The sequence below is a fragment of the Loxodonta africana genome, chromosome 25 (assembly GCF_030014295.1).
Source record: "Loxodonta africana isolate mLoxAfr1 chromosome 25, mLoxAfr1.hap2, whole genome shotgun sequence".
Classification (NCBI taxonomy): domain Eukaryota; kingdom Metazoa; phylum Chordata; class Mammalia; order Proboscidea; family Elephantidae; genus Loxodonta; species Loxodonta africana.
Window position 1 is genome coordinate 15,955,621 of NC_087366.1, and position 25,421 is coordinate 15,981,041.

Below are 25,421 nucleotides of genomic sequence, written 5' to 3' on the forward strand. Positions count from 1 at the left end.
AGAGAAGTTAAGGGCTTCGAGAAGGCCGGAGAAAGAGAGGACAAAAGGTGAAGTCAGGAGGAGAAGAAATGTTTAACAGAAACCACATTTAGGAGAGAATATACAAAGTGTAAAGCACTTAAAAGAAACGTAAGAAAATGTGGTTGAAATAATGACCTTTGAATTTAAGCAGTTTTTTTCTTGCCTCCCTCCCTCTCTCTCTCCTTCCTTGCTTTCTTTTTCCATCTAACAAATAGTGAAGCAATGAACTACATGCTCCTTGTGTTGTGTTTGCTAATTTCCCTTGGTGCCTAGCTCAATGACATGCAAAGCGGACACTCCCAGAAAACTGAGTTAAATGAATGACAGATGGTAATGTCTGCAACTTAACTGAAAACGAGATCTCAATTCTTGACTTGGAAATTATACTTCACTTTTACAAACAACTGAAATTACAGACTTGTGAGTTTAGATAAAGATATTGAAAGCACATATTTTAGAGGGAAGGAAGCAATGCTATTTTGTCCTGGCTCACATTATCTTTTAAGTGACTGACATAAGCACAAGATAATGGTTCTGAGAAGTTCTATGGGGAGTGCAGGATAACAGTCAACAGGGTGTCACTTGTCATATAAAACAAGCAATCATGTAAGTAGTTGAAATTGTTGCTTGTTAATCCACTGTTTTGGGATCAATCAGATACAGCCATACTCACATGGTATAAAGAGTACGTGGCATTATAGTATAATAAAAAACATATTCTGGATGCCACTGAAATTTATTTCTACATAGCATTAAATTGAGTAGCACTTACAGAAGTGATCAAAGGAAGAAACTGGCATAAAGACAACAAATTATTAAATGCACATCTGTAAAGAGTTTATCTGAATAAAATTTTAATAGTTTTAGGTACCAGAGTAACTGTCTTGAAACACTGAGTCATCTCAGATTTGAGGTCAGATGTAGCTGCACCCAAACTATTACAGGTGCTATAAATAAATATGCACAGTCTCTGGTCAGTAGGTGAGTCCACAGAAAGGAAATGCAATATGGCTGACATTTACCTACACACGTGTCATGGCTTGCCTCAGAGCCTTCAGGGCAAGTTTTCCTAATAGTCCTTCTAGTCCTGGAGAGAGATGTCCTGCTGTTTCTATACTCTGAGTAGGAACTGTAGAGATGTGAGTACTGTCTGTAATGCTGTTGAGGTTGATAGTTGTTTCTCATAGGGGAGAACCACGCAAGGTTATAGCTATTGTATCGATTGCCATAATTGGGCAGCCTCTCCAATCCAGCGCAAGATTTCCCGTCCCCTAATAAATGTTGTCCTGGGGGACAGGTACACTTGAAGCTGCCGGGGGTGTTGGAGCACTGATGTGCACAAGGTTTAGGCACTTGTTCGCACTCATTAATGTCTGCTCGTGTGACATGAGACATAAAAAAGAGAAAAATAAAAACAAAAACACACATACACACACAAAACACAGGAATAAAGAATCAGTCCGTGAAACAAATGGAGGACATTATATTACCCTCCAAAGCCAGGAATACACACAGTAATTTCTGCTCAACTGATGTAAACCACGGAAAACCTTTAATCGCCCAGTTTTAGAATACACAGAAAGAGTCTGTGTCACCCCCTAAAGGTTTGCTTCAATCTTTATTTGAACATTCTCTTTGGAGTAGGTGGCTCAGAAACCAGACAGTAGTTCTGTGAATCCATCCTCCTATTACTTTCAGTTGTGATGGCCTCAAGATCTAATGAACTCTGCCTTCAGTCTGTCTCCTTGTCTGAAAAAAATGACTTGGATGTTGTATCAGTATGGGCTAATTTGTCATACATTATTATATATAGTTGTAAGTCTAACACTGGCATCTTAAATCATATATACGCTATACACAAGTTTCTGAGTTCAACTAAGTAGAAACATCCTAAAATGTTGATATATGCATAGCTTCCTTTGCAGGTAAGAAGGTTCAAAAGACAGTGGAATCCAAAATTAATACAATTAACATTAAACTGCAATTATAAAAACAGTTGCAATAGTATCTCTAATACTATTAGAAGAGTTGACGCTTTTGAATTGTGGTGTTGGCGAAGAATGTTGAATACACCACGGACTGCCAAAAGAACGAACAAATCTGTGTTGGAGGAAGTGTGGCCAGAATGCTCCTTAGAGGCAGGGATGGTGAGGCTGTGTCTTACATACTTTGGTCATGTTGTCAGGAGGGATCAGTCCCTGGAGAAGGGCATCATGCTTGGCAGAGTACAGGGTCAGCAGAAAAGAGGAAAGACCCTCAACGAGGTGGATTGACACAGGGGCTCCAACAATGAGCTCGAGCATAACAACGATTGTAAGGATGGCGCAGGACCGGGCAGTGTTTCGTTCTGTTGTGCATAGGGTCACTATGAGTTGGAACAGACTCAACGGCACCTAACAGCGACAACAACAACAACAACAATACAATGCTATCTGTAAATATTGAAACTACATTTCTTAACTAGCTTTCTTTCTTTTGACAAATAGATCTTTCAGATAGATTACTAATTTTCCTAACCGGTTGAAAATGTTGGAAATATTTCATTTGTTTAGATGTAATTTTTGTAAGTATGTAACTATCTTTATGAAGGAGCCCTGGTGGTGTAATGGTTAAGCGCTCGGCTGCTAACCCAAAGATCGGTAGTTCAAACCCGCCAGTGGCTCCAAGGGAGAAAGACCTGATAATCTGCTTCTGTAAAGATTTCTGCCTAGTAAATCCAGTGGGGCAGTTCTACTTTGTCCTATAGGGTAGCCGTGAGTTAGAATCCACTTGGCACAAAACAACAACAAAAAACCTACCTTTACGCTTATTTCTTTATTTTTATGTAAGTGGACTTGGTCTTCCTGCAACCACCTTTGCCCTCCCAAGGTTTTACCTCCACATAGCTGCGAGAGTGATTGTTTCCAAATGTAAATCATTTCACCCTGCTCCTCTGCTCAAGATCTTGTATGTCTTCCCATTACACCTTTAGAATAAAATCTAAGTTCTTCGTCATGGCCGCTTTATCCTCTGCCTAACTTTGCTCCAACAACGCAGAGTTTCCTTTCTCAGGAACTTTGCTCTGACTGTCCCTCAGCCTGGAATACACTTGCCCAGACCTCTTGCAGCTGCTCCTTCATTTCCTTCAGTCTTTTTGAGAGGCTGCCAGGATCACAGTGCCACTACCCTACCCTACCCTGGGTTACTCTCTCCTCTTACCCTGCTTTAAGACAGAGTAGAACTGCCCCCCTAGATTCGAAGTGCTGACCTTTTGGTTAGCAGCAGTAGCACTTAAACACTATGCCACCAGGGTTTCCTGGCATATAGTAAGCTCTACAAGAATGGTAGATGAAATAATTATTTGTTTGAATATTGAGTTAATATGTTAATCCTTTACCCCTAAACCTTATACTGCATACTCAAACAAAATTTATCTATGTGAACATTTATGCCATGTTCATAGAGAGATAATAAGATAATCTAGATAATTAAGCTGTCACGGCAATTATATCACAGCCTCACTTTGATATGTGTGGTGTATAGTAGGTATTTAAAGTATTTAAAATGTCAGTATAAATTGAACTCAATATGAAGTCTCTGAAGAAGTAATCTAAATTACATTATGAATTACTTAAACCAATTTACATACCTTCTAATTGGAGCAAGAGAGCATTTGGGAATAGAGAGTGATCCTCAGCAAGTGGGCATGGCTAGGTACCTCCGTAAGTAGCTTCATTACTCAACAAGAGTTCCTGTTAACTTACCCATGCAGGGTTTTCCAACTCCTTGAGACCGATAACCTCTTGGGCATACACAATGATAGCTGCCTCTTGTATTTTCACATATCTGGTTATATCTGCACTGATGAGTCCCATCTTTACATTCATCAATATCTATAGACACGGAGGCAACAAAAAGTAGTAACATTTCCTCTTTCAAATCCCAAGGCATTATATTTAAAATAAACCTTCTGTAGCAATTGCCAAAGGTTGCATTTCTCAGCATTGTGGGAGAGACCATATCAATTTAAGATATAGAGTCAAAAAAACCTGAGTCAAGTTCCAACTCTGTCACTTATTGTCCTTTTCCTCCTCCTGTTCCCTAATAAGGAAGGAGTTTACATAAAAACTCATATAATCAGGTTTTCCTCACCCCTCCTCTTTTGGCCATCTTATTTGTACTAGTGGCTCTAGTAAGCTTGTTTATACGGATCTAGAGCAATAGTGTTATGTTGCTTCTGATCTCTGGTCCCACATTTACAGCTGCTAGCTGGACACCTCTATCTCCATGATGTACCAGTAGTTCAAACTCAGCAAGTTCCCAGTTTCGTATCCTTACTCCCTTATTTCTGACAATGGCACTCCTGTTTTCCCAGTTGACCAGGCTGCAAACATTAGTCGTCTTCTACTTATTCTGTCAATTGCCAAGACTGTGTAATCCTACTTCCTTCAATCAAACACATATACCCTCACATTTTCAATTCCACTTAACCAGATCTTTGCAGTACTTTCTTAACTGACCTTCTGACCTTTCCATTAATTCTCTTTATAATTAATCTTACACGTAATTACAGGCCCCATCTTCCTAAAACTATGTATACTTGCGTGAAACTATATATGGTGCCGAGCTGGGTGCTATCCTTACAAGATAAGAAAAATATTCATAGAATTACAGATGAAGAGAGTCTTTGAAATCCGACAGTCCAACTGCCCTAGTTTGTTTTTGATTTAAGCTTATTAAGAAAAAATTTAAACATACAAAAGTAGAGAAAAAAGTATAATGAACCTCCAAGTACCTCAACGTGCATCAACACATTGTCAATCTTCCTTCTTCTGTATTTCTACAGCTCCCACCCTCTTATCATATTATTTTGAAACAAATCTAACACATTTTACAACTTTATTAATATATATTTCAGAACAATTTTTTTTTTAAATCTCCTATTTTAAAAATGAGAAACTTAAATGCAAACTGCTGTATGATCTTGAGCAAGGTCATATAGGCGTCCAGAAGGAAAGAGTGATTTTAATACTTTCTATACTTTTTCTTCCTTTTCCACCCATTAACATTTCACCCAAGGTCCTTGTGGTCACTTCCATGGAACCTTGATCATCACTCCTGTAAGGTATGATCCGTCTCTCCTGGGTACACTCATACAATTGTATTTGCACCTTTTTAATGATATTTCATTCTGCCTTATATTACGGCTTTTTTTTTCTTTTTGTTTCTCTTGGTGGGGAGGGGGATTAGCCAATCTACCCTAGTAGATTATAAATATATGACCCGACCCAACCCAACCCAGCGCCGTCAGGTCGAATTCCGACTCATAGCGACCTTATAGGACAGAGTAGAACTGCCCCATGGAGTTTTCAAGGAGCGCCTGGCGGATTCGAACTGTTTTGTTTCTGTAAATTCTGCAGCTCATAGCTCTGCTAGCTTTGCAGGTTAGGGAGAAATATAATTGACTGTAATGTCTGATAGTCACTAATTTGATGTTTAAAAAAATATTTACTTCTAAAATAATTTTCTGAGACTTTAAAAGTCTTTACAAACATAATTTTTTCTTAACCCCCTAGATGAAATTCTAAACATCTAGGCTAAATTTCATGTTAGAAATAATGTTAGATAGTACTAAATTATGTGGGTATTAAACAAAGCCAATTATGTAACTGATTGGGGCTCAAAACTGTCCTAAGTCTTTATGGTGAGTTTCTATTTCCTGGTATAGTCATGATGGGGGGCCCCAGAACACAATCATATTAAAATTGGGAGCTAAAATCTGTGAAAAAAGAAAGATTTCCTTTTTAGATAAAATAAAAATGGATGCCTTACTTGGCTTGTTGATGGTAAATTGGTCTTGATCACTGAACTAGTCCTACACTTACCAATACAGGTTCCATTTTCTGCCTTGGTCATTCCGTTTGGACAAAGATCAATGCACTTATAGCCACCCCTGGTGTTCTTGCAGTGCTGATCTGGTCTGCATACGTTCTGTCTGCACTCGTTCACATCTTGATCGAAGAACAAAGGTAATATAGATTGAGAAAACGATTTCTTCTACTTTTCTAGAGAAACCATATCTTGGATTTTATGGCTATCACCTCTTAAACTAATACACATCTTTATTGCATAATCATCATGTAAGATTAAGGTGCTTAAATACAATAAGGTCTGTAACATGCTTTATTTTAAAACAGATTGATAAAAATAAAAAATGAAATAAAACATCACTTCACAGAGCTGGTAGACATGCCAACAACTTCCTCCTCCCGGAAAAATAAAAATTATATATATATATATAGTTTTATATATTGTATATGTGTACTACATATAGTATATACATACACATACATATATAGGTATACGTGTGTGTGTATATGGATATATACTTTTGCAGGAAAATTTTATAAATATAGTAGGGAAAATGTGGATAAAAATTATTTAATTAGAAAGTGAAATCTCCAAAGTATAGCATTTTCCTCCACTTTGTTTTTGCACAGATGATATTCAAGACACATAATAGGTGTCCAATGTATATGAATCAGGCCCAGGACACAACATATGTTTTTAGTTCAGGAAGCATTAAGAAGTTACAGAGATGCCATTGCCTTGCACTCAAAGCCCTTTACTTACCTATGCATTTTCTGCCTTTGAGTTGATACCCGGGTTCACAGCCACAGTGGAAACTTCCTATGGAATTGGAACAGCGCTGATGACAGGGGCTGGATTCCTGACATTCGTTAATATCTGTCAAATAAAACAAAACTTTCATTAGATGCTGTTAGGAAACCTGGTTTAATTTCTCCCAAATGTTTATTTAACTTTGTATGATTGTTGAATATTGTTATGTTTAAGATTTTCTAGTCTAATACATTTACTCTTATTTGAGCTGCTGAATAACTAATAGGATGATGAATTGCTGGAGAAGGCGTCTCTCTTCAATACTCCTCAAAGGTAATATTTGCTAATGCCTCAGAACTATGTGGATGCAACACTCCTCTATTTCAAGTATTTTACCGTATGGCTCCCACTCCTGTTTCTATGAAGTTTCAGTCCTTGGAATGTTACTGACAGACCGGGATTCTGAAGATAGGAAAAAAAAAAAAAAGCTAGGATTTTGCAATACCTTTTGAAATTGACCTTTCTTTCCCATTCTTGCTGCTAGTAGCCCAATGAAGGTCTTTCAAACCTTGTATCTGATTGGCTGCAGCAACTTTAGTATTTTTCCTTGTCTGCAGTTATTGCCAAATTAATTTTGTGAAACATCACCAGGGTCAGAGTGTAACAGAAAGAATGCAGACATGAACTCCCCTAAACTCCTGTGTACTTGTGTATTTCTGGTATCTTCTTTCTCTCTTTCCCTCCAGTTTCAAAGGAAGAGAGATCGTTTCTTATGAGACACACAGATAGGTAGATAGGTAGGTAGATAAATGACAGATGATTGATAGATGACAGATAGATGATAGATAGATGGCTGACAGACAGGCAGACAGCTCTCATCAAGTTGACTTTGACCCATGGTGCACTTCACAACAGAATGAAACGTTGCCCTGTCCCTCATCATCCTCACAATCACCGGCATGTTTGAGTCCTTCACCAAACATGATGGCCTCCTCCAGCAATTGTTACCTACTGACAATGTGTCCAAAACAAGCAAGTTGGAAAACGTTCTGCTGTGATCCAGAAAGTTTTCACTCATTAATTTATTGGAAGTAGATCACCAGGCCTTTTTTCCTTGTCTGTCTTGGCCTGGAAACTCCACTGATACCTGTCCATCACGGGTGATTCTGCTGGTATTTGAAGCTTTCAGCTTCATAGCAACACACAGGTCACCACAGTATGACAAACTGACAGATGCGTGGTGTTTTAGAACAGTCCCTCTGTTTGAGCCCTGCAGCCCATCTCCTCTCTCAAGGCTGTACTAGTCTCAAGCTCCTGCCACTTCTCTATCCTTCCTTATCTTACAAACCCTTCGAAAGAACAATCACCATATTTAGGCTTTTCACATCCTCCCCTTACATTCCATTACAAACTCAACATGGCCAACGACTTTTATTTTGTGCTTGTTTTCTATTTGAGCTTTGAATTTAATCTCTTAAAATCCACATATGTGTTAATTTATATAAAAGCACAAATATAATGACAGACTTGTTCTTTTTCTACAAGTTTTCCTTTTAGCCTCACTTAAATCCTCTCCTTGATTAAATAAAATGCTCCTCTTGTTTTTCCCAAGGTTCCCCCATGAAAATCCAACGAATCTCTTTAATTTTGCTCAAACTCTTTTTTCTCAAGACTATCAGTAACGTAATTCTTTTTTTTTTTTTTTTTTACTTCTTATTCCTCCCTCCCCCATCCTCTGGTAACCACTAGTCTTGCTCTACCTCCATGGATTAGCCTATTTTAGATACTTTATGTAAGTGGGATCAGACAATGTATTTGTCCTTTTGTGCTTGCCTTATTTCACTCAGTATAATGTTTTCAAGGTTCATCCATGTGGTGGCATGTATCAGAAGTTCATTTCTCTTTATGGTTGAATAATATTACATCGCATGAATACACCCCATTTTGTTTATCCATTCATCTGTTGAGGGGCAGCTGGACAGATGACACAATACCTTTTGGCTATTGAAAATAATGCTTCAATGAACACTGGTGTACAAGTATCTCAGTTGCTGCTTTCATTTTTTTTTTTTTTTGAGTATTTTTTTTTTTTTTATTATACCTAGGAGTGGAAGATCACATACTTTTAAAAAGATTTTTCTTAGTGAAGATTTTTTCTTCCATTTCTTTTTTTGTGTGGTCTCCCTTACCTCTTTTTATCCTCCTTTCCCACCAAAGGCAATCTACTTAGTAGTCTAGTATGAATCATAATATTCACTCTCTCTCTCTCTATATATTTGTTGTTGTTGCTGTTATATACACTTAAAGATATAAATTCATATTTTTTTTTCCTGTGGCTATTGCTTGTTTTTCAGTTCCATACACTTTTCTACACAAGTCACATATACTTTTCTACATTTTTGGTCTTCTCACTCAATAACACCTCATGGAAATCCCTCCAAGTCAAACAGTGGAGCTCCAATTTATTCCATGACACCTAATGCCTGTATAGTGGTTGATGGTGTAGATGTACCATAATTCATTCATTCTTTCTACTTTTGATAGGTAATTAGTTTTGCATTCACTGTTTTTGCCTTTGTGAAAAATCCTGCGAGAAAAATTCTAGCACTCTTATGCACTGGAGTTTTATGGAATAGATTCTAATAGATGGTGCTGCATAATCTCCTCTTTCAAATGGTAATGGCAAGATGTTAGCCCTCAAAACCACTGTGCTACCAGTATTTACAAAAGAAGTGTAGCCTATAAAACATGCAAAATGAAGTTCTGATTTAAGTTCTGTTGAAGGACAGAAGACCCAGTTGCTTGATATCTACCCATTCTGTTCCTCTTGATCCAGCCCTTCTCTTTGGAGTTTCCTGGAGAGTTTATTAAAATGATACAAGAGTCAAGTGGTCTTCATTATTAGAATAATAAAGATAAAGCTAGGGCCTCCATTTTCATACCTTGACAACTGAGCCCATCAGAGGTTCTCCGAAAGCCCATTCCACAACGGACCACACAGCGATAGGATCCAATGGTATTGTCACAGTCCTGGCCCATGTGGCAGCTGTGTCCACTCAAAGCACACTCATCAATATCTGCAACAGAGCAAGTAAGTCATTCAGCTGAGGTTAATGGAGAAAGCGCAGCCTAGGAGCCAGCTGTGAAATGAGATTAAGAAAAGCAATGAATGACACTTGAAAAACACTGGGTCATTTCAGGTGGATTAAACAGTTGACAAGCTCACAGCAGCATGGTGTGATAGCTTCACAGGCTGTCTGATCAACGAGACCACTTATGAATTAAAAGGTTTTAAAGAAGTTACTTCTCCTCTCTCAAATATGAGCTTTCTCGTCTATAAAATGAGGATAATAATTCCTGTCTCTCAGAATCACTTTGAAAACTAAATGAAACAACGTATATGAGGTACTCAATCCATACTAGACATTCCATAAAAATTATTCCCCTTCTGTACCCCTAACTCCCCCTCTCCTTTGCATTTGGAACAGGGCTTCCTGAGACACAGAAGGAGAACTATTTTCCCTTTCTCACTTTTGATTTATTTATAAAATTAGGCACTTATGCAAGTCCAATTTTGGAGGATACATAGAGTTTGATAGAAAAGTGTTTTTTGTTTTTTAACTACATACCCAAAATACTACCAGGAGTGTGCAATTTACTTAACTCTTTGTTGTTGTTGTGTATTGTTGAGTTGATTCTGACTCATAACAACCCCATGTGACAGAGTAGAACTGCCCCATAGGATTTCCTAGGCTGTGATCTTTATGGAAGCAGATTGCCAGGTCTTTTCTCCCACGGGGGTACTAACCACAGACCTTTTGGTTAGCAGCTGAGCACTTAACCACTGTGCCACCAGGGTTCCTTCTTAATCTCTTTATAACCTCTTTATTTCTTAGTTCATCGTTGCAAAATAAGGTTGGTGGCAGTTGTGCCTGCTTCCTTGAGGTGTTGTGAGGACTGAGTGAGTCATGGCAACATCCCTGCTTTTTGAGCGTACCATTTTGAAGCACTGCAGTAGTATTCCTTCTTTATTACTTTTTCAATGCAACGAAGGCCTGCTCTGCCTATTGCCAAGGTGGAAGCAGAGGGAGTAGGAAAAAAGAGGATTGGCCTAGCACACTTTTCCTAGGTCATAGATTGCCTTGGCCACGGCTTAAATGTGTTCATTGGATTTAAGCTTTCCAAATACCTTGACAAGTTCTTCCATCCACAGCTATGGTGAGGCCCATGGGACAGGAGCAATAATAGGTTCCCATGGCATTGTGGCAGGTGTGGGAGCAGGGATTCCGCTCTGCACATTCATCTTCATCTGAAAGAAGAAACAAGAAGGCCCAATCAGCATGTAAGGCCCCTACCCTTCTAGGAATCACTAAAGTCAGTAAAAATAGCTGCTTAGAGAGGTCAGTGAATTGAATCAAATATAAGAGAAAATGCTTCAGTGCCACAAAAAGGAAACACTAAATAAAAATTAATTTGGGGTTCCTAAATTATTTTTGACAGTGATTAGATGTTTAGATCATCTTCTGAAACAATGACTAAACCAATGACAATGACTAACATGTTGCTCATTTACCTTGATGGAAACACTGCACCTGCTTTAACATTTTCCTCACAATATTCCCAGGAGGTAGGTATTTTTATCACTATTTTCAGTTGTCAATGATAAAACTGAGGAATAAAAAGGTTAATTAAATTGTCCAAGGTCGCACAGGTCATTCTTGGCAGAGCTGGGACTGGATCTTAGAGACAATATTTTCTGAAGACCACCTCTTTTAGTACTATACCCAGCCCAGTGCCCTCGAGTCAATTCCGACTACATTACATTGCCTGCTAGACCACTACACCACCAGGGCTCCTTGAAAGAAAAGCACCATGCATGAAAACTTGAGCTCCTCAAACCATTTACTTAGCTGTTTACCCTATCTATGACTCATTTGTACTGGCACTTGGGTGGAATAAGGTTGGTTTAGTCATCGGTCTTAGGCCCACAGTCCTGGCCTATCTATGATTAAGCAATTCTAGGGTTAGGTGTTTGAGGGATGGAATATTGCTGTCTCACACAGTAGGATAAAGAATTTAACTTTACCCAAAGAATTTGGTCTTTATCTTTGGTTTCTGAGAGATAATCTCTAAAATCTTGGAATTGAAATGTCTTTGATGAGGCCTCAAGCCCACATCTAAGGTTTTATGCTAATGAGATGCCTCTTGAAGCTGATCATGACAGAAAGACCCACCACTTGCTATCTAAGACCAACCACAGGGGAGGGTGATTGATACAATCAATCATGCTTAAGTAAAGAGGCCCAAGTAATGACTCTGAACAGGGAAGCACCATGGGCTTCCTGGTTGGTGATAGAAGTCAATGCACGTGGGAGGGTAGTGTATCACTTTTTGGGATACAGAAGCTCTGTATTGGGAACCCCAAGACCTTGCCCTATGTGTCTCTTCATTTGTACCCCTTTTGCTGTAACAAAACTGTGATCAATAAGTACAGTGATTTCCTGAGATAGTAGTGGGAGCCAGCAGGTCAGATGTGAGGGTGGCATGGAGTCCCCCAAGTTTTCGGCTGGTATCTGAGATCTTGGGCAGATTCGTCAGTCTGGAAGACTATGAGGTTTGACCTAGCTCTAGGTGCTTCGGGTCAAAGGAAGAAGTACTACATGTGCAGTTAGAAACAAATTTGAAATGGAATTGATTGCATCGATCACAGATATTCACACACACCGAGGGCAACGAAGCAGCCACAATGAGTCCAGCATTATCTCTGTGCTCACTCCACCTCTGTACGTGGTCACTATTCCTGATATAGTTGATGCGGCCCCATGGAAAAAACATGGAGCTTGTAATCTAACTTAAGTTCAAACCTAGCTCTGCCACCAGATAGCTGGATGATCTTAGGCAGTTTACTTAACTTTTCTACATCTCAATTTCCTCACGTATAAAATAGAAAGTTTATAGGACTGTCGTGATGATTAAATACCTAGAACAATGGCAATGGGTGTCCAGTAAGTGGTATTCATTATAAACATTTTTATAAAAATAAAAACACGTTATTTATTCATGTACTTACCAGCACAAAAGGGTCCAACTGAGTCTAAGGTAAACCCGGAGGGGCACTGATTACTTCGATCTCCTACCACAGACAGGGAAGTAAAGTTAACTGACATTAGAATGTTAGCAGTTTGTTTCTTTCCAGTACAATCTTCCCTGGGAAGATATGCCAAAAGTGGAACACATGATGCAACACTGGAATAGGTGAAAATAAGCAGAAATAGAAATTTTTCCCATATTTCTTAACCAAGAACCAAATGAATCACAGTCCAGAGATCGTTGATTATTGGCAAGCTACCACTGGAAACAGATTTTCTGTTTAAGCTGTTTACATCAATCAAAGGAAAATTAAATAAAATTATTCAGTGATAACTAAAAAGGATTCAAGATCAATGTGCACACCAGGCAAAACCACAGGCAACATCCTATTCATCCAGCCTTTACACTTTGTGTTGTTCTAGAAGCAGGGACATTATTTTCCAGCAACTTAAAATAATTTGTGCCAGTGAAAAATAGAAACTCCATGAAGAAACCCTTTTGTGGGTCACTTTTGTGGGACTCCTTTATTTTTAGTGTCAAGTGTCTGCGTCCCTCATGTGTGACCAAGTGTTTTCCGTTTCCATGTAGTCAAAGCAGGGAAAAACAGGCAAATTGTGTTAGAACAGATTTGTTAGATGTCATGAAAAAAAAAATGCTAACAAGAAAGAGGTTAAAAGAGTTAGTTAGGGAATCCCTTTTTTGATAGGTCATGTAACTTTGTCTTGAATGAGTTATGCAGTTTGGCAAAAAATTTTCGAACATCTTTGACCTGCAAAAAATTAAACAAAACTTATCTTTCAAATTACCATAGTAATGTGTGTACATGTGCACACACATACACACACACACACAAACTTAAAAGACAACTGTCAATATGTGTTTCTCATTTCTCTTGGGGAAATTTTTATTTAATTCATATTGAATACCTTAGAAATCATCTTAGGTTGTCTTTCTATTTTAAATGTATGAACCTGTATTTATTGTTATTATTGGCCTATGTGCTCGTCTTAGAAGAAGTCTTGACATTAGTTAATTTTTCAGGTTTGTTCTACTTTGCAGATTCTCTGATTATAATATTGTTTAAGTCCTGCTGAGGACATGAAACTGTTCAAAAAACTGATTTATATACATATATACACATTTTTGGGATGTATATATATATACATATTTGGTTTACCTGAATGAAAAGGTTGACTACAAAGCTAGAGTACTGTTTGCTATTTCCAAAAGGTCGGCAGTTTGAATCTACCAGCTGCTCCTTGGAAACTCTATGGGGCAGTTCTACTGTGTTCTGTAGGGTCGCTATGAGTTGGAACCAATTCGAGAGCACTTAACAACAACAAGCAACCAAGTTGTCTAAAAAGTTCAACAAAAAGCAGAGGTTCACAATCAATTTCTACCCTGAGTGTAAAAATGGCCCTTAGAGCACCAGCGTTTTCCTTCCTGTACATGCCAGGGAGTGGGAATAGGATGGACAGGAGGGACAGAGACATCTGGGACACATCGTGAAGTAATTAGTGAAAGGTTGCTGCACGTGATAGAGGTGCCGGGAGCTTTGTGTGCTTTCTCATTTAAGCTTTCTTTTTTTTTATGTCCCTACTCCCACTGTACCCAATATTCTGATGAGGAATTTGAGACTGAGGTTATACAAATTGCCTAACATCAAATAGCTAGTATGTGCTGGGGTGAGACTCTAGATTCAAATTTGTTTGACTGCCAACCACTGAAATCAAGAATACAACTCGGGTGGTGGTTTTTACTGGTTTCATTTATTCATTTATTCAGACATTCCCTAATCCAACCAATTTAATGTGTGGAGCACTGTGCTGGGTATACAACTGGGGGAAAAAAATGTCATATAGACATAAAAAATTACCTGATATCATCATACAAAGTTATTAACTAGATTTTTGGTTCTAGATGGGAGAGAGATCTTCCACTGGGTGGCATTTGGGAAGTTTCTTTGGGAGATACTTTAGTAGCCATGATGATACGGTGGCCTATTAAAATACAGCAAGTGGTGGAAGACCACGGGACAGGTTTTATAATACTTCACTGTAGGAGCTAGTATGGCAAGATGAAGATTTGTCCCTTGTCCTGCGAGACTTCCATGGAGTTAAGAAAGCTGTCTGTAATTATCTAAGCCTGGAACTCATCTTCCAAATATTAAGCATTTTTTGCATAATCTAAATATACAATGTATTTTCCTGGAATGCAACTGTCATATAAATTGATGGCTGGCTGTACTTCATTTCACCTAGAACTTTACCAAAAGTTGCCCAATGTTTTGAAAGAAATCACACCAGGATTCTGCATTTAGGTTTGAGCATATGACTACTTCTCTGTGTCTTTTAGTGTAATCAGGTCCAAAGATTTACATATTTAAATAATAATATTTTATTGTGAATTGTTTTACTTTTATTTATTCTTTATATTATAGTTGGAGCCCTGGAGGCACAGTGGTTAAGATCTCAGCTGCTAACAAAAAGGTAGGCAGCTTGACTCCACCAGCTGTTGCTTGGCAACCCTATGGGGCAGCTCTACTCTGTCCTACAGGGTCGCTAAGGGTCAAGATCGATTCGACAGTAGTAAGTTTGCTTTTTTTTGGTTTTATATTACAGTTAAAGTGTGGCATTTTGAATTATATTGGCTAACATTTTAAATCCAAGATAATAGGTAATACAAAATATTTGCTTGTTTGTGTTATCGTAATTATGATCATTGCAGAAACTTTAAAAAGTATAAAACAAAACTGTGTAATCTTGTCATTTGTAACAAATTACTGTCGATATTTTAGTGTTTTTACCTGCAATCATTCTTATAAATACATACTTTAAAATTTTTAATTAGTTAGTATCTTACTCCATAGGCCAATAATTACCCAACTTTACTGATCATAAAAATTACTTGGGAAGCTTACTACATATAGATTTCTTAGTTTCACGACAATCAGATTAGGCAAGGGAGAAGCCCAAGAAACTGTGTTTAACCAGTATAAACCAGTGACTATAACCTTATAATCACTCTGGTGTGGGAAAGCCTGATTCGGATCATACTGTACACTGCTTTTCAATTATTATTATTATGTCCTGAACATTCTCCTTTGTCATTTGTTTGTAGTTATATTGTCAGTATCTAGAACAGTGTCTGGTACATGGTAACCAAAACCTCTTTTTGTCAAGTCGATTTGGACTCATAGCGACCCTATAGAACAGAGTACAACTGCCCCATAGAGTTTCCAAGGAGCACCTGGTGGATTCGAACTGCCGACCTTCTGGTTGGCAGCCATAGCTCTTAACTACTATGCCACCAGGGTTTCCTGGAATGTGGTAGGCACTCAATAATATTTTTTAAATGAACAGACGAGTTAAATATTACTTAAAATTATTTTAATGATTACTTAAGAGTTTATTATACAGGTGTGCCATAATTTACATACTAATTTCCTACTTCCAGGAAATTTATTAACGATTTTTCTATTATAAATAGCACTGGATGAAACTTCCTAAACATATATTTTTGACCATTTCTGTGATTTTCTTAGGATAGATTCCTAGAATGAGATAACTCAAAAATAATTGAAAATTTAAAAGGGTACTAGTACATACTCCTTTCCAAAAAAAAGGAACCAATTTTTGCTCTCTGCCAGCAGTATATGAGGAGTTCATTTCCCCATAGCTCTCCAATACAGGGAAGTTATACTTTTTAATCTCTGACAATAATAGTCAGAAAGTCGTATCACGTTGGCTTAATTTGCATTTCTTTGCTTAGTAATGAGGTCGACAACTTCTCACATTCATTTTTCTTTATGGTCGACAACTTCTCACATTCATTCTTCTTTATTACTTCCTTTGTGAATCTCTTGTTCATAGTCTTCATGCATTTTCCTATTGGGTGCTTGCCTTTTCTTACTGATTTGTGCGAGCTTGTATATATTAAGGTAATTAAGGTAAGTCATAGTTGTCCATAGCATGTGATGCAAATATTTTTTCTTGGTACATATTTCACCCTGCCACTTTTATGTTTTCTTCTCCCATAAAGAATTTTTTTGTAGTTAAATTAATTTTTTTCCTTTATGGCTTCAGCTATCTTCCCCTAATTAATGTTTAAAATAAAAATACTTTTTATAATTATATTTTAAAAACCTGTAATTTACTTTTAAAGATTTAACATTTTTATGAGATTTATATTTGTGACTTGTTTTGACCAGTGGTTTCCAAATGCCTGTGTGCAAACCAGCTACATTAGAATAATCTAGGGGCTGTATTAAAAATACAGATTCTCAGACCCTATTTAGACTTGCTAAACCAAAAATCTTCGGGCCCAGAAGTCTGAAACTTCATCAAGCCCTCGAAGTGATTCAAACGCACTGTAACCAAAGTGCTAGTCTAGACCAACATACCCAGTACCCCGTAGTAGAAGAGAAAGAACTTGCGGGATAAGCTACCAAGAATGCAAGCTTGCCCCCTGGTGGTCAATCAAAACTCAACTGCTGCTGCAGTTTTTGTAACTGACAGGAACAGCGTCAACAACAAATGGGCACTTGTATCAGATGTAATTCACAGAATCACAGTATTCAAGGATAGAAAGGAGCATTAAATGTCCTATAACGTATTTCCCTATATCGTGGGGCCTAAGTGTTCCAACAACACTCTTACAGATACTATAAATATGTTCAAGCAGTTTTAGGCTTGGAGGATTTACATGATAGAAAATATACTTGGCTTTTCAAGAATAATTTTAATTAGTCTCATATATACTATAAATTCATTTTTAGCCAATGTCCTACACCCATTAATCTTTTTGAATTGGATGGAGTAATGAAGAAGGTAGAAATAGAGGTCATATACTAAAACTAGACATAACAGGTAATGAGAAAAACATCGCTTTATTCCAGTAATTCTTCTTTCTTTGCAAGTGATCCAAATATGCATGCCAAGAGCAGAACGCGATGGCGGCGGCACAGTATGGGTGGAGGCGTGGGGCAACACCGGCTATTAGGCTTCATGAATCTGTGAGTACCTCAAAAAATGTAAATGTATACTCCCAGATTACTCTGACCTCAAACGTGATTGCAGCAGTTATGACAGACGCTGAAGAAGAAAACGGTCATGGGCGCAACGGCTGAAAGCAAGAGTAAATAGTGAAAATGAATGTTTAGTTTATCTGTGGAGCATGATAAAAGCCAATGGTGCTGTTTAAATCTGCTTGGGTCCATTTTAAGAAAGCTAGCACAGAGCAAAACAGCAAGGTCAATATGAATCATTTCAAGTTTCCTCAGTGGGATCCTAAGTTCACAACTACAGTCATGTAAACAGTTAGTGTCTGTAACATCACTGCTTGCAAGAGTCTCTCGGCATCAAAACCCCACAGAAGATGGAAGGATAATTGCTGCAGTGCCTCTGTGACTGAAAAGGAAATCTCAGGGGACAGGCACATCAAAGGCCCACACAGCATAACGGAATGCTGAGATTAATGATTGCAAAACTATGCTTGAGAAATGGAAAGCTGTTCAAAAATTATACTTTTGAGCAACAGGAAATGACAGTTGGAATTCTAATTACTGCTGCCCCATTTGTGGAAGCAGCTTTTAATTAAAGTACGGAAGTTTTTTTTTTTTTTTTTTTACTAGTTTAGGCGAAGACACACCTTTCACATTATGTCCCAGGAACTTATAAAATTCCTTGGCAAATATTAAATTCAGAATAACAAACTTTATCACCCAAAGAAAAATGTTTCTGACAGATTTTACATTTTAAACCCTCTTTTTCTGCATAAATGGACTAGAATGATAACAACTCTACGATGCTGTAAGGAGAAGATTAGTAAACCAAATATACTAGGACTCGGATTGGCTTTACCATAGGATTTACTTGCCACAAAACACAGACAAGACACATGAAAAACCTGATATCATCATGGTGGCAGTGTTGTTAGCTGCCGTTGAGTTGGCCCCTCACTCGTGGTGCCCTGATGAAATTCTGCCTGGTCCTGTGCCATCCCCATGATCTGCTGGGCATCAGACTGTTGTGATACATAGGGTTTTCTGTGGCTGATTTTTGGAAGTCGATTCCAGGCTTTTCTTCCTAGTCCATCTCAGTCTGGAAGTTCCACTAAAACCTGTTCAGCATCATAGCAACACGCAAGCCTCCACTGACAAAGGGGTGGTGGCTATGTCTGAGGAGCATGGGCTCGGAATCAAACCCAGGCCTCCCGCATGGGAGGTGAAAATTCTCCCACTGAACCACCGATGCCTCAATATCATTGTGTTCGGTGTATGCTCTAATATCCTTAATTTTTGAATGGCATCAGTGCAATTCATTTTACCCTTCCAGAAAGGACAAATGGCATAACAATATGGACTTCCCTGTAACCAAATTACCTTTGGAAATTGAAGCATGGATTTTAAAACCCAAAGTCTCTTTTAATTGGTTGTAGTCAGATTCCACAGAAGATGCACGAAGCGTTTCCACCAAGAAAGGCATTCTTCCGCGTGCCTGGTCATAGGAAATGGTGTGGTTCCATGTGTATGGGACGCTGATGCCATCGATGCTGAACAGCCGGGTTGAGTAGGCATACAGCTGCCCAGGACCTGTCTGAATGTAGTCTTCTGTGTAATCCTAAAGAGGACAATATGGATTTGAATATTAACATGGTTTATAATACAGACTTTTTGAGAGTGGATTTAAACTGCTGACCTTTTGGTTAACAGCCATAGAACTTAACCACTACGCCAAGAGTGAAGGCAACAACAACAAAAAAACAAACTCATTGCCATTGAGTAGATTCTGACTCACAGTGACCCTATAGGACAGAGTAGAACTGTACCCTAGGTTTCCACGGCTGTAATCTTTATGGTAGTAGATTGCCACACCTTTCTCCCACAGAGTGGCTGATGAGTTTGAACCATCAACCTTTCAGTTAGCAGCCGAATGCTGAACCACTGTGCCACCAGGGCTCTTCAATGTGAAGGTATGTTATTCTGAAATTTTACCTTTACAGCGACATCAGCAGGTGACTGAAGCTGCAGAACATAGCCACTCACAACGATATCTAGCAGCAAAGCACCATCGGAATCTAAGCCCCTGGCAATATGAGTCATCCGCAAGATTTCTCCTGGGGATTATAATGCATTCATTTTAACAATACAAAAATATGATCTGTGTGAACACAGAGCGGATTTACCTTACATACAGTTCAGCTATGTCATTCTCATTCAAACTTGAACAAACATAAACAATAAGGGAAACAGATTAGCATTTAACATGTCCCCAACCCTCCCTCCCCCAATTAAAAAGTTAGGCCTAAAATTTCCTTTTATGTGACAAAAGTGTGAAGGACTCCACACTTAAAACTCACAAGCAGTAGCAAGGCCAAAACAAAACCAAACCTGTTGTTGTTGAGTCAATTCTGACTAATAGCAACCCTAGAGGACAGAATCAAACTGCCCCATAGTTTCCAAGGAGCAGCTGGTGGATTCCAACTGCCGACCTTTTGGTTAGCAGCTAAGCTATTAACCACTGTGCCACCAGGGCTCCAAAACAGCAAGGCAGTTATACAAAAATGGATAGCCTGTGAGAAGGGATGAACAGCTTCACCAGCGAGACTGGCATCCCCACAAGACTGGCCACAGGGCTTTGTTCTTTCCGCTGCTTCAAAAAGTAGCAAAAGGTCATCTAGGTAAGTGGGTCGTCATGAAGAGATCCACTTGTCTTCTGGGATGATTAAATGCAAGTTAAAGGTATGCTCTCCCTCAGCCCTTCTTCCTTAAGGATCATTTCTACAGGGGCCCGATCGCCTTTAAAACGGTTGGAAATGGTGATGTACACAAACATTTATGCACCCAAAAAATAGCTAATGCATATTCATTAAGACTAAGGATAAAAGTAAAAAGCCTTTTGATCTGTTTATTTTTATCTCCATCTTTTTACCAAAGAGCACCTATAAGGTATCAGAATGTCAAGTTCACTGACAAAGCCTTTAATGTATAGCAATGACTCATTTTCCTGCTCTGCTTTGGCCTTTAAGACCCACTCTAAGGACTTAACAAGAAAAAGACACAGAAAAGAGGAGAAAAAACTTTTAGGGTATAAAACTCGCTATGCTACTTGGGAACACATGATCTCTTACAGGCCCCATGTCATTTCACAAGAAAATGTGGAATTGCTTTTATATCATTTCTAATAAAATTTCATCAAAAACTTTGAAATTATTCTCTGCAGGAACATATAACCTATTTTTCTTAACCACCAACTTTAAAGCAGCCATATTTTTTATACTAGGAGAATATTAAGTTCAGCTGACACTAACCAGTTGCAAATTCTACTTGGGTTTCTCTCTTGAAGACTGCATTGGTGAGGGTAAAGCCGTTGACTGCTTCTCCTATTTCCTTTGCTGTTGTCCAATAAATGGGATTTAAAATAGAAACTATCTTTCTCATTGCCGGACCTAAAGAAAAAAAGGATATATAAAGTAACAAAGCAAAATACCTACAGTCCATTGTTACTGTTTTTTCATAGCACTTTATTCATAAGGATGAATCCTTAATAATCATGAATAACAATAAAACATATACCAATGCATCATGTGCCTTTAAGAGCTTACCACTGTCACAGAGCTAAGGAGTATCAGGCTGATCATTTAGAAATCCTCCAGAGGTAAAAAATGATACTGGTGAGGAGGGAGCTTCTTGGCTCAAGTGGACACATGAGACTATGTGGGCAGCTCCTGTCTGGAGGAGAGATCATAGGGCAGAGGGGGACAGAAGCTGGCTGAATGGACATGGGGAATACAGGTGGCGAGGAAGAGTGTGCTGTCTCATTAGGGGGAGAGCAATAGGAGTGCATGGCAAGGTGTATACAAATTTTTGTATGAGAGACTGACTTGATTTGTAAACTTCCACCTAAAACACAATAAAAATTAAAAAAAAAACAAACAAACAAGTGCTCCTGAAACTTTAAGTGAAAATAGTAAGATGAAAAAGCATGTATAAGCTATTTTTAAAAAAGTTTATTAACAACTTTTATCAGCAAAGAGACTTACCAAGACTGCGAGGTACATTGGTGATTTCAGCATGTATTATTCTAGTATCAGAGTTAGGACTATCTGTTACTGTGGCATTGAGGAAAGCAATTCCAAATTCAACATCATTAATATTTCCAATAATGCCTCCTCTGGCTCGCTGTGGCCCACCTATTGGGGGAAGGAAAAACATTCCCGGATAAGAAAGCAATTCCATCAACATTCCAATCAAAATCCAAACCCACTACCATTGAGTCGATTCCACTCATAGTGACCCTATAGGACAGAACAGAGTTGCCTCATAGGGTTTCCAGGCTGTAAATCTTTACTGAAGCAGACTCGCGTGGAAAAGCTGGTAGGTTCAAAGCACTGACCTTTTGGTTAGCAGCTGAGTGCTTTAGCCACTGCACCACTAGGGCTCCTTCCACCAACATTACATGGGAGAAAAGATGGCCAATATTCAGAGATGCTACAAATCTTTTCTTGAGCATCAAAAAAGTTTTGATGACATCCGAATTTGAGTGGAATAAATAAGCTTTCGAAACATTCTAATTTCATGTAATATCCATCATCCCACACAAATCTAGGATCCTTCTGTCCACATCATAGTATTATTTCACAGTTCAAAAAATACAATGAGCATTCAGTCCCAAAGCCAAAATAAAGTATGTGTTTGTTGATTTGGGATGAAATGATGATGCTAATGAGAATTTATTGACCATGTCATGTGCTATCCCACTGCCCATCCAAAGCCATTGAATAGATTCTGACTCATAGTGAGAGCCTATAGGACAGAGTAGAGCCACCCTCTAGGGCTTCCATGGCTGTAAATCGTATGGAAGCAGACTGCCACATCTTTCTCCCACGGAGCAGCTTGTGGGTTTGAACCCCTGACCCTTTGGTTAGTAGCTGGGTGCTTTAACCACTGTGTCACCAGGGCACCTTTGTCATGTGCTATAGTAAGAACTAAGTATGTGTTAACTCTTTTAATACTATTAACAATCCTACAAAGTAGCCACAGTTTGCAGACTAAGAAACTGAAGTTCAGAGAAGTTAAGTGACTTTTTCCATCCTTACGTAGCTAGTAAGTGGTAGAATGAAAATCTGAACACAGGTCTGTTTAGCATCAAAACTCTTGTTCTTTTATCTCTTCTCTTTCATGTGGACACAGAGGGAAAGGAGGGGTTCAGTCCCTAACTGGCCCCTAAACCTTGTTCCAGGTCACTGGCAGCATAAATGTGGAGTATCTAGGAGGCATTGTTCAGTCTTGGGTTTTTAGAGCAAGATTTTCATCACAGTAGATCAGTGAGAAAATTATACCTGTATTGGAAAATAGCTTTGAGAAAAAAATTGAGAATGATATTATACTTTCAACGGTGCTATGAAATTCATACCAATACAGTTATTTTAAAAAACAATCGCACATTTTAAAAAAAGTACCTCTACGGTAATTTTATGTCTTCTCATTGTTCAACAGACTAGGGGGTTAGTTAGTGACTGCTGCCTAAATGAACAGCATGCTTTGACAAGACAGGTAACATGTTAGAAAGAAGGTAGCAGTGAAATTAATAAATACTCATTATTTGATGTCTTTAATTGAATACATTTTACAACAATCACTAGTTGCTTCAAATACTGTTACCATGTGTTAAACAGTGGGGAAAATACAACTGCATTCAACCTCAGGAAAATCACTAACTATGGCACCACACCATTTTTATTTGCATGGCTTTGATTATACTGAGAGAAAACCTTTTTTCATGTTGATTCATTTTCTGGAATACTTTCATTTGTTAAGTATTGTGTCAACAAAACAAAACAAAAACATGAAGGCTGCCTTTATAGAACTTATATCCTAATAGGAGAGACAGACATTAATCAGAATTCCACAAATAAACGGAAAGTTGAAATATGATAACATACGAAGTATCTAGTACTCAGGACAGTGAAAATAGAGTGGTGACCTGAGGGAGATTTAGACCTTAATAAAAGCCAGGGAGGGCAGGGGAAGAACTTCCCAGGTAAAAGAAACATTTTTTTTTTTTTTGGCACAGGGGAGGGGGGTGTTTTGCCACATCTGAGAAACCAAAAGGAGCAGAAATCTTAGAGGGTGACGGGGACCATATTCAAGATGATGTAGGAAAGTATGTAGTAGGGCCAATTGGGACCTGGTAGGCCATTTTGGTCCTTACCCTTAGTCCTAAGCAGGGACTAAGATGGGCAGAAGAACTACTACTGAGTTATTCTCTAAGTTGTTATTGACAAAGTTGGTTTTCCATTTTGACCTTGGTTACTCTACTCTCACAGAGGAGCTTCTCTTGAGTCCTAGTGCTCAACAAAAGTCTCCTAGATATGGCTACCTGACTGAAAAAAAAAAAAAACCTGACTAGGATCCTTAAAAATTTCTGCCAGACTTCTGTAATCCAAATTGTCTTGCCTGTTTTGGACTTCCTGCTACCACAGGAGCCCTAATAACATCAGATGCTGAGCTAGAAAATGCCTCGACTGAAACCAGAGATGTTACCCTGCTTATTTATTCGAGCCTCAAAAATCTTTGGTAATTCGTTGATATGTTGAACAAATTATCAAGCAGTTGGCTAGTAGACACTTGCCCTTTTAGGTTGTCTAGGTCCTATATATAGAGACCCGGTGGTACAGTGGTTAAGTGTTCCCTGCTAACCAAAAGGTCTGCAGTTCAAATTCACCACCTGCTTCTTGGAAACCCTATGGGGTAGTTCTACTCTGTCCTACAGGGTCGATGAGTTGGAATCAACTTGACAGCACCTAACAATAACAACGGATCCTATGTACCTTTCCATGTAATTCCCTTCTCTCATTCTGCTAAGGTCTCTGTCACTTTTCAGGGACATTTTGTTTCTAAAACTTTGGAAATTCTGATGGTTCCAAAAGTTCTAGAATTCTGAATTCGTTCCTTCTGATTTTTGTATCACTTAGAAGTATTGCATGACTTGGGTTATGGTACTCAACTCCTCCTATTCTTCCTCCTTGACTGAACAGGGTCCTGTTGTACGTTCCACACTAATGGTCTCCATATGCCCATCCGTGAATGAATAGCTTCCAACTGTGCACTTCTCTTAGATCTTCAGTCCCTGCCCCACCCTCATCTTGAGTTCTGAGTCTCAGTCTTGGTTTTCCTAACTCTCCCTTGCTCTTTTACCCTTGAGCTCAGGACTACAATTTATAGCTATGCATAATGTACCCTTTTAGAGAGAGGCCTGACGGGTGGCAAGCAGAGGCTAAAACCCTTGACGTAGAACTGCGCCAAACTAGAGGGAAAAAAAGTACTTTTTTTTTTTCTAATTCTTCCTCCTAGAGTTGGCATCATTTTGTAATTTATGGGCTCATAGTGGTATCTTTTCCTAATTTGCACAAAGTCTCTACATGGTTCTGCCAAAGTCTGATTTAACTGCTTACCAGGACATGCTTGTATATTGCATCTAGATGCCTGAGTAGCATCTCCTGTGCAGGGGCGGCCACTCTTAGATGGCACCGGATTGTCGCACAGCCGTTTCCGAGTCTTTTCACCTCCTCCACAAGAAGTAGAGCACCGGCTCCAGGCATGCCAGTTTCCCCAACTTCCATCCACTGAGAACAAGAATGCAATGGTCAACATCAACATGTCGGTTTTGAAATCAACACTTAGGGTGACTTTGCCTATACAGCTTCTG

At 38.6% G+C, this 25,421-nt stretch overlaps 1 protein-coding gene across 1 annotated transcript in view; it reads right to left on the bottom strand.

Moving 5' to 3' along the window:
• Positions 1-25,421, bottom strand: part of HMCN1 (hemicentin 1) — a 551,217-nt gene that overhangs the window by 13,597 nt on the left and 512,199 nt on the right. The window contains exons 93-104 of the mRNA XM_064276506.1: positions 25,168-25,338; positions 21,754-21,903; positions 21,022-21,159; positions 19,706-19,827; positions 19,094-19,331; positions 12,692-12,754; positions 10,811-10,930; positions 9,564-9,698; positions 6,634-6,747; positions 5,886-6,011; positions 3,765-3,893; positions 1,044-1,394 (exon numbers count right to left, since the gene is read on the bottom strand). Of these exons, the coding sequence (XP_064132576.1) occupies positions 1,044-1,394; positions 3,765-3,893; positions 5,886-6,011; positions 6,634-6,747; positions 9,564-9,698; positions 10,811-10,930; positions 12,692-12,754; positions 19,094-19,331; positions 19,706-19,827; positions 21,022-21,159; positions 21,754-21,903; positions 25,168-25,338 (1,857 nt within the window). The remainder of the gene's footprint in view (positions 1-1,043; positions 1,395-3,764; positions 3,894-5,885; positions 6,012-6,633; positions 6,748-9,563; positions 9,699-10,810; positions 10,931-12,691; positions 12,755-19,093; positions 19,332-19,705; positions 19,828-21,021; positions 21,160-21,753; positions 21,904-25,167; positions 25,339-25,421) is intronic.